Source organism: Molothrus ater, chromosome 11 (genome assembly GCF_012460135.2).
Source record: "Molothrus ater isolate BHLD 08-10-18 breed brown headed cowbird chromosome 11, BPBGC_Mater_1.1, whole genome shotgun sequence".
Lineage (NCBI taxonomy): Eukaryota > Metazoa > Chordata > Aves > Passeriformes > Icteridae > Molothrus > Molothrus ater.
In genome coordinates, this window is record NC_050488.2 from 13,955,327 (window position 1) to 13,967,439 (window position 12,113).

Sequence of the window (12,113 nt, forward strand, 5' to 3'; positions counted from 1 at the left end):
CAACCCCCTCCTCGCATACCACTAATGCTAACACAGTAATTTATAAGATATTTAACACACCATGCATTACCACTTGTGCTGACATCATCTATAGAAACAGATGAGGGAGGGTGTTTCTATTGTGACAGATGCCAGCTGCATTGAGTTAATGCTAGAGGAGCTGGGAACTAATGCAAACAGGGCTACTCCCAGGTGAGAACTGTAGTCCCAACATGCCAGAGGGGTCCTGAGGGAGCCTGGGCTAGCAGAGTCAACAAGATAAAGAATGAATAGTCTTGGTTGTAGGAGAAACATATCTGACACTAAGCAACAGGTAACATGTCCTTGATGGAGGGGAAGGGTGAGTAAAAGGGAACCAGGGAGATGAAAAGATAAAGAATCAGGCATTTCCTTTTGCCAGGGGACCAATTTGGACAACAGTCTCACACGTTCATCTACCAAGAGTTTTTAGTTCAAACCTGTGCTTGGGTGTAAGCAAGCTTTAACAATCTAAAATCTAGTTCCAGTTTTGGAACTGCATGGATTTACATTTAAAGTGATTTAATGTGTACAAATGCAATAATTGGTATTTACTACAGCAATATTATGACATCCATTTGGTTTCAAAATTCTTGAAGAATTATTCTCAGTCTTTTTCTCACTTTTGATTAGGGCTCCATCCAAGTAAACAATATAGTATATTCATTTCCAAAATGCACTGTTCGGATTTTGCTTGTGAGCACCACAATTACTCTAATCACGCCGGCAGCTTGCAATACACCATTGATGCGCAAGCATTTTCAGAGGGATGATCCAATTTTCTGTCATTACATGATTCTTATCTTTTCAAGGGCAATACCACAAAGCATGCACAGAGCAAGATTAAAACTTTCAAGTACTCTTTACAGACAACTGCCTAAGCTAGCCTTTAAAATAACTATCTTAGCATGAATATGAGTTGTATGGCTTTGACACATAAACAACCATGCTAATATTTTAAAAGGTTTTAAATCTATTTAAAAAGATCTCACATCAGTGTTTTCTTTGCTTTCATTCATTACCAGTGCTCTGCAATCCTGCCTGTGCCAGACTAATGGCAGAGGCGTTCTGGTGGACTCCAGGTGTAGATGTAATTGAGGGTGTTTCAGCACAAGGGAACAGGAGATTCTTGGGTGAGTTCTTCAATTTTATCTATTAAGTGAGAGGATAGAAGAAAAGCACCACAGTGCTGTCTGAGACCAGCCTATGCTGACCCTAAATAACTCTCCAGGATTTTAGAAGGAGAATGGACAAATAGCAGTTCCCATGATAGGATATCCTGGGAGATGAGCTACCTCAAATGATGAGATTTGGGTTGAGCCCACTGGGTACCACCCTCCACACTGCTCACTGAGAAATCTCCTAAAAGAGAACTTGCCTAATCTGTGCTGAGGATTTGTGGTATGTTCCCCCTGAGCTTCACACACATACCTTGGGACACTCAGGCAGGAAGCTGGGAGCACAGAGCTCAAGGCTCCTACAGAGTGACTGCTTTGACACTATTTTCCAAGCCATAATCTAACACATTGAAAATCTCTTTCTTTAGTTGCTCATGGCATTATTTGGGCAGTAATGAAGGCTATGGAGCTTTAATTGCTCTCTGGATCATCCCCCAACACGAATGAAAACTGTTACAGGGTGCTCCTTTTTCTTAGACTGCTTCACCAAAGTCAAGACAAAAATTATCTGGGAATTGCAGAGCTCGCATTAAATAAAATTAATTTTTAGATCTACATCTGGTCCACAGAAATTGGTTGACTGGCATTGAAATTGATTAATCTTCTCTTTTGGACAAAACTCTTTGCTGAGACACATAATGTCACATTGTGAGTTCTGTGGTTTGTATGTTATTCAGACCATACCCCATTGTTGACAGCTATTTTGTAAAGCAAGATACTTGCTCAAACTCTCAGTGGGAGTTGAGACAAATTTTCAAGGTTTATACAAAAAAACCCTCAAAATACACATGCCAGAAATTCACTAGTGTCTCATTCAGAAAACATCTAATTAACTGTATCACTCTTTAAAGTTTTATGTAATGCACAGAAACAAACAATACATATCCATGCCAAGATTACTTTAAATTTAAATGAGATCTAATTTGAACTGAATACACACTCAGAATCATAAATAGCAGCCATCCATGACGGTGCAGAAAAGCTAGGCATTTGTGGGATGCCTAGTGGGATGTTAACTGGTAGATTTGGTACTTTAGGGAGATTCACATTTGGTAGATTCACATTGGGCAGATTACTTGTTAAACTCCTGTGGAAGAAACAGACAGAAAGAAAAAATACCATAACAGTGACAATGCCGATGTAGCAGAAGCACATGACACTCAGAAACAAATCTGCAAAGTTCACAGCATGAGGACAGTTAAAAAACTAAAGCAAAACATTTCAGAAAGAAGCATGAGTATGAAAGTTTATGTACTGTGTTTTCAGTCTGCTATAAAATTCAAATTCCTTTTGAAAAAAAGCAAACCAGAATGAAGAGAAGAATTGCAAAGGGAAAAACTGACAGAGAATTTAAACACCTGCGAAAATAACTGCACCTTCAAGTCCTGAAACCATTTCAAAGTGCAGAGAGCAGCTTTTCTTCCAAAACATCTCTCTTTTAAGGAAGAGTCTCAGTTCTTACACACATAGGCTCAATGGAAGTACTAAATTATGAGATCTGCTAAGGGACTGGAATTTGAAATAATAAAGAGAGAGTCTATAATTCCAGCCATAAGAGTTTTTCTTGCCACCAAGCTCAATGAGTTAAAATTTTGCTGCAAAACCTCTCTTAGATCCTCCACAAATAAAGATGGGCTAATCTGGAGTGATGGAACAGTGAACTTCTTCCTCTGCGAAGACCGTGCCCTGATCCTCCCTTGCATTCCTGGGTGCAAAACAAAGGATTGTCCAGCCCCACTATTTGTGCACTGTGCATAATGAATCCAGGACTGGTATGTGACTGTTTCATGGCTGGAAATGGGCCATGAGGTGATTAAGATATTCAAAGGTTAATATGAAGCATGTGTACTTGGGCATCATGACTTCAATCAGATTTTCAGATGTGCAGCTGTTATGCAAATAGAGATCTTTAAAAAGTGGACAGCTGTATTGATTTAATGCAAGATTCTCTCCTGGAACAAGGTGCACTGCATGCCCAAAGTTTGGAATGCACCCTGACATATTACATTGTACTAGGTCTCTAGATGTTGTAATTGGTCTAATTCTGTTTTAATGAGTATCTCATCACAGTTATATTCTACATGCAAAATGAAAACATCAGGAGATCTGGGAATCAGCAAAACACAGAACTCAATTACCTAATTCACATATTACCTGACTCTCAGAAGAGAGGCCGGTTTCAGAAAAATGCCTCATTTCTGCCCTCTCCCAGGAACACTGTCTGACCCCCTGGTACACAACCCACAGGTGGTTTTACAGTCCCATGTGAGGAACAAAACCAGATGCGTTTTCACCAGATTTTTACTTGGACTCAGTGAAAATGGAATTAGAAATTTAGGATTTCAGCTTCACCCTGCACTGCTGAAGCTGCTGAAAGCTTTTCTGTTGATGCACACAGGCACTGCTTCAGCATCCAAACTTGCCTGCTCTGAGACTGCATCAGGATATGGCACCTTTGGAGGTCTTGCCCATTTCCCTGGATTAAATGAGTTACTTTACAGACACCATTATCTGGCTTCCTGTGAAACTATCAAATTATACACCATGTCTTTCAAGGCATATTAAAATCTTAGTAACTTCCCTGAGACATATTTAGCACTTCATTTCTTACTGCAAGTTTTATATATCAACCCCCAAAGCAGTGGAATTGAGCTGCCTGAATAAATGTTTCCTAACGCATCAGACGATGTGAACCACATCTCTGCAAGAGCTCAGCTTGTCATTGCTGGTGAATGTTAGGGAACAGACTTCATTCTTTGTGAATAAAATCCCTTGTTGGGGAGGAAAATCACAACTCAAAGTTTTTTCTAGTGAAAAAACCCTCACGACTACGCTCTGATTTCTAATTATTTCTATGATTCTTAGTAGATTTAACTTCCTGCTATCTGTATGTTCTCTTTTTCAGGCAAAGAGGAGAATTCACTACTGTCACAAAGCTGTCCATTGTTTCCATTCATACTGTATCTGCTGCTAAGATGATATGACTGTTGAATGAGACATAGACTACATAGTGATTGAGAGAGTGTTAAATCTTCAGAAATGGCAGTGCATGTGGTTAGATACTGATATGGAATAAATAAAGAAATAGCAAGAGGTGGACAACATATAAATGTATAAGGAAAAGCAACTTAAATAACTTAGCCAGATGGTAAATACATAAATCAGAGGACCTTTGGTTTTAATATTAAAATTCAAGAAGTGACAGTGTTATATTAATAAAAACACTGTATTAATAAAATATGACTTCTAGAGTAAACAGTATACTATATTCGCACGGAAACATATTTCTTTTATACAACACATTATTTTGCTGATGCAAGAATATGTTGCAAGAATAAGTTAGTACTTTAAAACAAAACAAAACAGCAAAATAATGGAGTATATTACGTTAACATACAGTAACTAATGTAAAAAAAATATTCTCCTGAATTGACATGCACAGTTTTTCAGGTTCAACTGATCTAATTATCTGACTAACAGTTGCAGTGAGACCTCTAAAAAATGATTAATATTACCAACAAATGTTCCATGAAGCCTGCAATTGTTCAGACCATAAAACTACAGGTCCAGGATGAGAAACTGTTTCTAGAAGCCAGCCATGCCTATTTAATATAGATGGCTAAATATAACCTCAGCCATCAGGCAGGGAATGTGGGCATTTGCATCAACAAGATGAGGGCTGTCTGATTTAAGACGACTCAGCTTCAGGACTGGATCCTGATACGTTTGATGAGAGACACAAGCTCTGGAGCTGCACTGCTTGTTTTCCTGGTGTCTTCTGCTTCAGCCCTGTTTGTTTGTGTGAGCTGTGGAAATGCCCTCACCTGGACTGTCTGCTGGGAAGTTCTCAGTGCAAACAGCCTGGCAGTGTACCCCTGCACACCCTCCCAGTGCTCACACTGTACCGCAGCACCGGATGGAACACGTCCAGTTGCACCGCGGCTGCTCCTGTAGAGCTGCCCTAGCAATGAAAGGAGGGCAGAAAAATCACAGTATTTTTACTGAGCTGTCTCCTGGGTTCGGAATAGAGCTGAACGAGACCCTTGGTCACACCTAAACGCTCAGTTCCTACAGGATGCCTGAAATGATTTAGTGATGGAAGACGCAAATGCCTGTCTCTTCCATCACTATAAACACTTGAAACCTCACTGTCGAGGCTGAGCAAACGCTCAGGAGCAAATCTTTTCACAAAAGCCTTGATGTGAAGCAAAAGCTTGATAGTGAAGTAGGCAGTCAAATCTGTGCTCTTCCTGTGACTGACACCCAGAATAGTAACAAAAATACTCACTTTCACTACAGCGGTGCTTCTTTTAAGGGGAAACATTTTTCACCATCATTCTGTAGTTGTACAACCTTATAAAATGATTAGTATAATCATATTGTTCAAGTTCTGACATTTTTATTAATGATACATTTATAAATAGCCTGCAAAGGGTTAGTGAGCAATTAATAGATGCTAAAGCCAGGACTACAGAGCGATAGAGAGAGCCCTGGGTCAATGAGTAATGTCCTAGTCAAGCCATTGAAATTGGTTGTCATTGCATGAGCTTTAGCATTTGCTCAAAAAGATCTTTCAACACAGGCACACACACAGAGACACACACACATACGTGTCAGCTGGCTGCGAGATAAATCAGCACTCTCTGAGAGAAGCTAGCATGAAAAAAACCCATTGCAAACCCTACTTTTCCAAGACCTCTCAACTCATCAGAGAACAGACCTACTCTGCATCCTGCATACTTGGATGACTGTGCGAAGGACAAGTGTTCCACATTTCTCTGCGTGGATTCACACAAGCGCACCAGCTGCTCTAGCTATAGGGCACGGACCCCCTGCAAATTCAGCAGCTCTGCAGAGGCAGATTACAGAGCCCTCATGAGCACATAACGTCCATGCTTTCCCCCCACCATTTTTTTCAATACTTAACAGTATCTCTCTCACTGTGATTTCTATACCTAACTCTTCAGAGCATAAGGTGCAGAGTATTCAGCAATGAAAATAGAAGAAATACATGCTTGCAAACTGCCATCTGGTCAGGTTATGGAGGGCTACATATTTCAGCCTTGACTGCAAACACAAGTACAGAGAAACCCTTTCAAAAGATTCTGTGTTGTGGAATAATTTCTTGGTTAAGAGGAGATAATGAGATTTCCTTCTTGTAATGCACTGTAGAGATCCAGGACAACAACAAGCCTGGTGGAACGGCCAGCTTTGATGATCTGTCTTTGCTGGCCAACTTGAAGGTCTATCTCCAAAGTAGAGGAAAGCTGTGGAAGAATATTCTGCAGTGTTCCCGATTTCCAAAAAAGCTCTGCTGGAGAGGTGTCAATAGAAGGTCACAATTTGGTTGGGAATTGGCTGCTCCAAACAATTTGAGAATACATGGCCACAGATTCAAATGTGCTACAGTACGGATATGTGGGGTGAGGAGAGAGTAGTTACAGGAGGGCAAGTCAAACAGAAAAAGTCTCTAACCTGAATTTTTCTGCAAGTTCCCTGTCGATCAGACAAAGAGGAGCAGGTGGTCTGCCCAGGAGGCAAAGATGAAGATGCCTTAACATTTAGTTCTGAACAGCACATGAAAAATGTCATAAGATCCTAGGAATGACACTCCTTTTTTCCTTTGCACTGTATGTGCCACCCTCTGGCACTCACTGGTGCCTCCCTTCACCGGGCCACATCACGTTGAGCCAGCGTTTGCAACTCACACTTTTGTGTGCGAGACATAAGAACAAAATATCAACACGTGAAAAAAAAAACCCATGGTGCATCTTTTCACCAGATGGACAGAAGCTTCTTGTGGAAAGCACCCACTTTCCTGCTGGAAGAAATCTTTTATATACCCAAGTCTGTAAGAGAAAGAGTCCATCCTGGGCTTTCGCTTGGAGATGCAATGCTGAAAGCACACTGTAACTGGAACTCCAGAAGGGAATAACCATCACAAGAGAACTAAGAAAAGCTCTTTTATAACTATCAGAGATAACGTGGAAATGATAGATGCTGGCATACCCAGGGACAAAGCATTTTGACAGGCAAGTAGCACATCCAAGTACTTATGGACATCTATAGTTAACTCCTTGAAGTCATTAAAAAGCAAAAAGATGACAGCTTCTGATAAAAGAAAAAAAAAGCAGAATGATTTGTTTATTGAGTGCTTGACCCAGGTGGACAGGTACACAGAGTTAACTGCCTCTGTTTCATAACAGACAAGGAAATACATATTTTTTACTAAAGCAGAGCTCTGAAACTGAAGTTAATGCTAACTTCGAAGTGCAATTCTGCTTGAAGGAGTGGCTGTAAAAATGGCATTCTCCTACTCGAAAGATCTATTTCTTGTATGTTTTCTGGGTCACATCTGCTTATTTGAAACAAGATTTTTTAGGATCTTTAATCCTGTTAGCCTGCAGACCAAAGACAGCAAATGGAAAGTGAGAGAGGCTCCTGAATGCCAGCCACTTAACCCCACTCAAAACAGAGGGGATGATCAGGTGTCAAGAAAAAGCCCGAGATTTGGCAGGCAGAATCCTTACGGATGCTGAGGATGCACAAGAAAGAAAGGAAAAAACCTGGGTACTCAGACTCCAGGTTGCATATGGGAGGCTGGCTGCTGAACAAAATCTCTTTTCCTTGTAAACGGAACATATTTGGTGTGAAAAGCCCTGAAAGACCACACGTTCTTTTATACAGCAACCTCTGAGAGTGCGGTGCCATTTCACTTTCCCTAGAGAATGACAAAAAAAGCAAGGAAAAGAGTCTCTCCAGAGGTCACCTGGTCCCAGTTCCTGGTCTGAGGCACTGCCAGACTCATGTCACTTGCAAAGGGTCCATCTTTCTCTTTTAGTATCTTTATTAGAGAAAAGTTAGCTATTTCCCTTTGTAGGATCTGACTTGGCTTTATAGACCAAGCATGACAGGGTTCAGCAATGCTTCAAAACCTGTGAAATAACAACAGTAATCCAAAGCACATGTCACATTTTTATCATTCACCAGCTCTTGAGTTCAATTTGGGTTTTTCTCAGGCTCCCAATTTCTTGCTGGTAAACTCCTAGCTTTCCAAATGTAAGAAATCATTATGCTTGAGTCATCTTGCCCATGTTTTACTTTGGTTTCTGCACATCTAATCCTACAGGCAGAGGAGCTGGGACTGGCAGAGCTGCCCTGGACATGGGGAGCCTGGACAAGTGCAGCCACCAGCCATGGGGCTGATGCCAGAGGCACACACTGCAGTATCCCCCCCACAGGGTGGGTGGAAAAAATGAGTGTTGAGAATAAATACAGCAATGACTCACAGGGGTTATAGGGCTGGAACTGAACACAGTGAAGCGAGATTTTTTTTGTTCTGAAAAGGAGCTATGTGAGTTCAAAAGCAGCATTGGAAAAGGCCTTTTAGAATGGGTTCCAAAAAGCCATGGCAGTTAAGAAGGTTTTCCCATTTTCATGCTTCCCTGTTCAAAGGCACACGGTTCAAACTGAGGCAGCGATGCATTTCAAAAAGCCAATACCATTTCCCTCATTAACCTGAAAATCCTGAAGAGATCAGGCCTCCTATTTATAGCATTAAACTAGAACGTTTAAAGCATTTTCTGCATGTCCAGTCTAAGGTTTGCTAATTCACCTCTATATGAATCTCCATCCATTTGCACCCAAATTCCGATTGTATCAAAGGAGGTTTCCTTACTTTACTGGCTCCCATGACTCCCGCTCAAAGCCCCTGTGAATTGACTGTGCAATTGAGGACTCCATCAGATCGACATATCTAACAACAAGTGGAGCAAACAGGTCTTGGAGGTGTTTGTGGAATTTTCCATTGCACAAATTATCTAGAATAGATAAATAAAAGTATAGTAAGACACTACTGTTACTACAACCTCTGTAACAAACCACAGCGTGGCACTTCATCAAACAATGAATTTGTCAGTGAACAGGAAAACTTCAAGAACATAACAGGAGCCAGAGTTCATGACACAGACAGCAGGAATGACTTCTTACTCCAAACAAATAAACAGACAATGAACCTTCTTTTCCATTAATGTAAAACTTACAAATACATTATCACTTCCTGTGAATAAAACCAGTGTAAGAAACACAGCACGGCAAACATTATGGGTTTAGCAGGTGGGAAAATAATTTCTTCTTTGGTTGCTCAGTACCATGATGCTGGAACTTGCCTTCTGAGGATGAGTCCCTGGCTTTTTTCACATAGTCTTAGAAAGCTAGCTGGGGTCCTGGTCTAGGACCTAGCAAAGGCAATGCCAATTTTGCCACCAGCTCCCCAGGGAGGGTTGGACTATCCAGGAAAGTGCCAAATTCAAAACATGGGTTTTGAAAGCATGGGCCCAAGTGCTTCAGAGAATTGTCTTATTTCACAAAGCACTATTCTTCTCAAGTACTTCTGCTTCCGTTTAATTTAATATTTTCCTCCCTTCAATAAAATCTTAAAGCAAGGACTGGCTTACTCCATGCCAAATAAATGCAGTACACATATATAAAACAATACACACATTTAATGACAAATATAGAGTACCTAATTCCCTGCTTATCAGGCAGCCATTACCAAGAGACTTGAGAAGATGAAGCAAAATAAAATTCAACTTCCCACCTTTGACTTCAGTGATTTAAGGGGTGTGCTTTTTCTAGTGGCAATGCAATAAAAGCTGGTGCTAAAGGAGTTTGTAAATCTGTGAATCTCCACCCATCTCAGTTCTCTGTGCAGTAAGGAGAGGCTGAAAGCATTATCAGTAACCTGAGCAGCCCACTGGAAAGGGAATGATCAGAATGCAGAATACATACAGTCACTACGGAGGGAATCGTTAATGAGCTGAAAGAGCGGGAAGCTGTCCCAGGTGTCTGGGGGCTGCACCTCTAACGCTGCATCCATATCCACCGCAAACAGCGACAGGAAGGTCTCCGCGTGCTCAACCATCAGATCTGACCACCAAGCAAAGGCCTTCAGAGTTGGCAGAAAAAGATAATAAAGATGTGTATTAGTTCTAATAAAGCGCAGGGAAAGATGTTAGGCCACATATCGTAAAAAAAAAAAAAAAAAAAAAAGCGCATCTCATGGAAACTACCTTTATTGTAAAGAGAACAGTGCTTTGGGTGCTAGCCTGCATGGGCAGTGCTAATCACAGAATTAGGCACTGCAGTTCTAACACAAAGCTTTCTTGTAGAGGGTCTCTTCAGAGCTCCACTGTAAAGGCATGCAGCTGTAACGTAGCAGAGAAGGTTTCATCTGTTCAATTTACAATAAATGACTTCATTAATGATGCTAAGTATCAGGAAAAAAAATCAACTAACTCTTATTTCTAAAGTACAGAAATTTGGGAGTTTCTTCACTGTGCTTGTAGGTTTTCTAATGTGTTTTTCAACAGCTTAAATTCTACTTGGACTCAGTACTTGCATTTGTCTTGAAAAACTAGAAGCCTGAGACATTAAAATCTGTCCTAAATCATTCACACCATGTTTTCAAGATATTTCAAACATCACCAGTAAAAGTTATTACAGCACTGTTCATTTTACATGGTTATCTAACACACTACCACCTTCATGATGCTACTGATTAGGAACCCATTACAAAGCTCTACTATCAACATGCCAAGGTAAAAAAAAAAATCTATGGCAAGCCTATATTTTCACAGAGGCAGGAAAAACATATGTCTAAACTTGAAAACCAAAAAATATCAGTGAGGTAACTCATTCTCATGCACATGGGTCCTTAAAATTCGCTGTGCGGGCTCTCTGAGGTGACATTCACATCATACATGGCTCAGATGTGAATGCTGCAAATGCATGCATGCGTGTTCAGTAGTCACTTCTGGCTGGGAACATGCAGTATGAGAAGAACTGTCCACAGGACCATGTGCTGTCATTTGGAAGTGATAGGAAATTACTCAGTGACTTAAAGGAGCTAAGGAACAGCTTTGCGGCACTTGGCAAGAAAAAGAAACCTCTAGCTTAGGCACAAGAGTGGAGATGAAACGGACGACATTGGGAATGGAGGAATCAGTTTGAAGAGGAATTGCCAGTCAGGGAAGGGCATTTTTTGCATGTTTTAGGAGACATGAATAAGAAGAATGGGCTTTCACTCAGGGTTCAGTTCTGATTCACTGATGTGCACAGCACAACTCCAGCTACTGGTTCACCTCGTCACGGAGAGGGAACAGCATCTCCAAAACAGGTTACTGCCATAGTTTTTCCTGTTTTGGCTCGACTTCTCGGCTGCCAGTGATAGTGGCAGGGGGTCTTTGGAACTATTTCCACTCCTTCAATCCTTTAAAATATAAAGCAGACTGACACTGCCCTGCTATTATTCCACGAGTCGATACAAAATGGATGTGAAGGCATGGATAGACTGGGCATTGCACTCGGCATTTTCTTCCCAGAGCGCATCCAAGATGTAAACCAAATAACCAAAACAACCACATAATCCCCAAACTAATCTTAGGATTGGGCCTGCCCTGTAATAGGGGTGAAGATGTAGGCACAGCTTCAGTGTCTGCCCATGCCTGAAGCAGCAACACCAGCAGGTGAGTGTCCCAGTGGTCATGGCATGGGGACAAGGTGGCTACAGCAGAGTCCTTTGTCTGCAGACTGTCCTCAGCTTCAGGCCCATGGGGGAAGCTGCCCAGCTCTGCTGCAGCATCTCCTGCTTGGGGATGCTCAGGGGTGAAGTGGCAGTGGTGACAGTGGCCCTGGGTGTCTGCAGAGTCATCACTCTGGGAGAGCCAAACCAAGGTGAGGGAGCCTGTGTGGGGCTGACGTGTGGAGCAGTGCTCTTCAGCATTTCTCCACATTTGGTGCTGGTGTCCAGCCAGGCACAAGTCTGGATGGCAGTGAATGCCATGCTGGGAGGCATCAAACCTCTGAGGGACCATGGAAGAACCAAAACCATCCAGAGGCAGGTGTGCTCCTGATGCC

The 12,113-nt window shown here is 41.6% G+C and overlaps 1 protein-coding gene across 8 annotated transcripts in view; it reads right to left on the reverse strand.

Moving 5' to 3' along the window:
• The window catches only part of CADPS (calcium dependent secretion activator), a 204,182-nt gene that overhangs the window by 40,198 nt on the left and 151,871 nt on the right, over positions 1–12,113 (reverse strand). For 5 of the 8 annotated variants that reach the window (XM_036390824.2, XM_054515999.1, XM_054515998.1 and 2 more), the window contains 3 exons: positions 9,987–10,143; positions 8,875–9,016; positions 2,137–2,283 (listed from right to left, as the gene is read on the reverse strand). In XM_036390824.2, coding sequence (XP_036246717.1) covers positions 2,137–2,283; positions 8,875–9,016; positions 9,987–10,143 — 446 coding nt within the window. The remainder of the gene's footprint in view (positions 1–2,136; positions 2,284–8,874; positions 9,017–9,986; positions 10,144–12,113) is intronic. The other 3 variants (XM_036390827.1, XM_054516002.1, XM_054516001.1) reach the window with 1 other exon arrangement.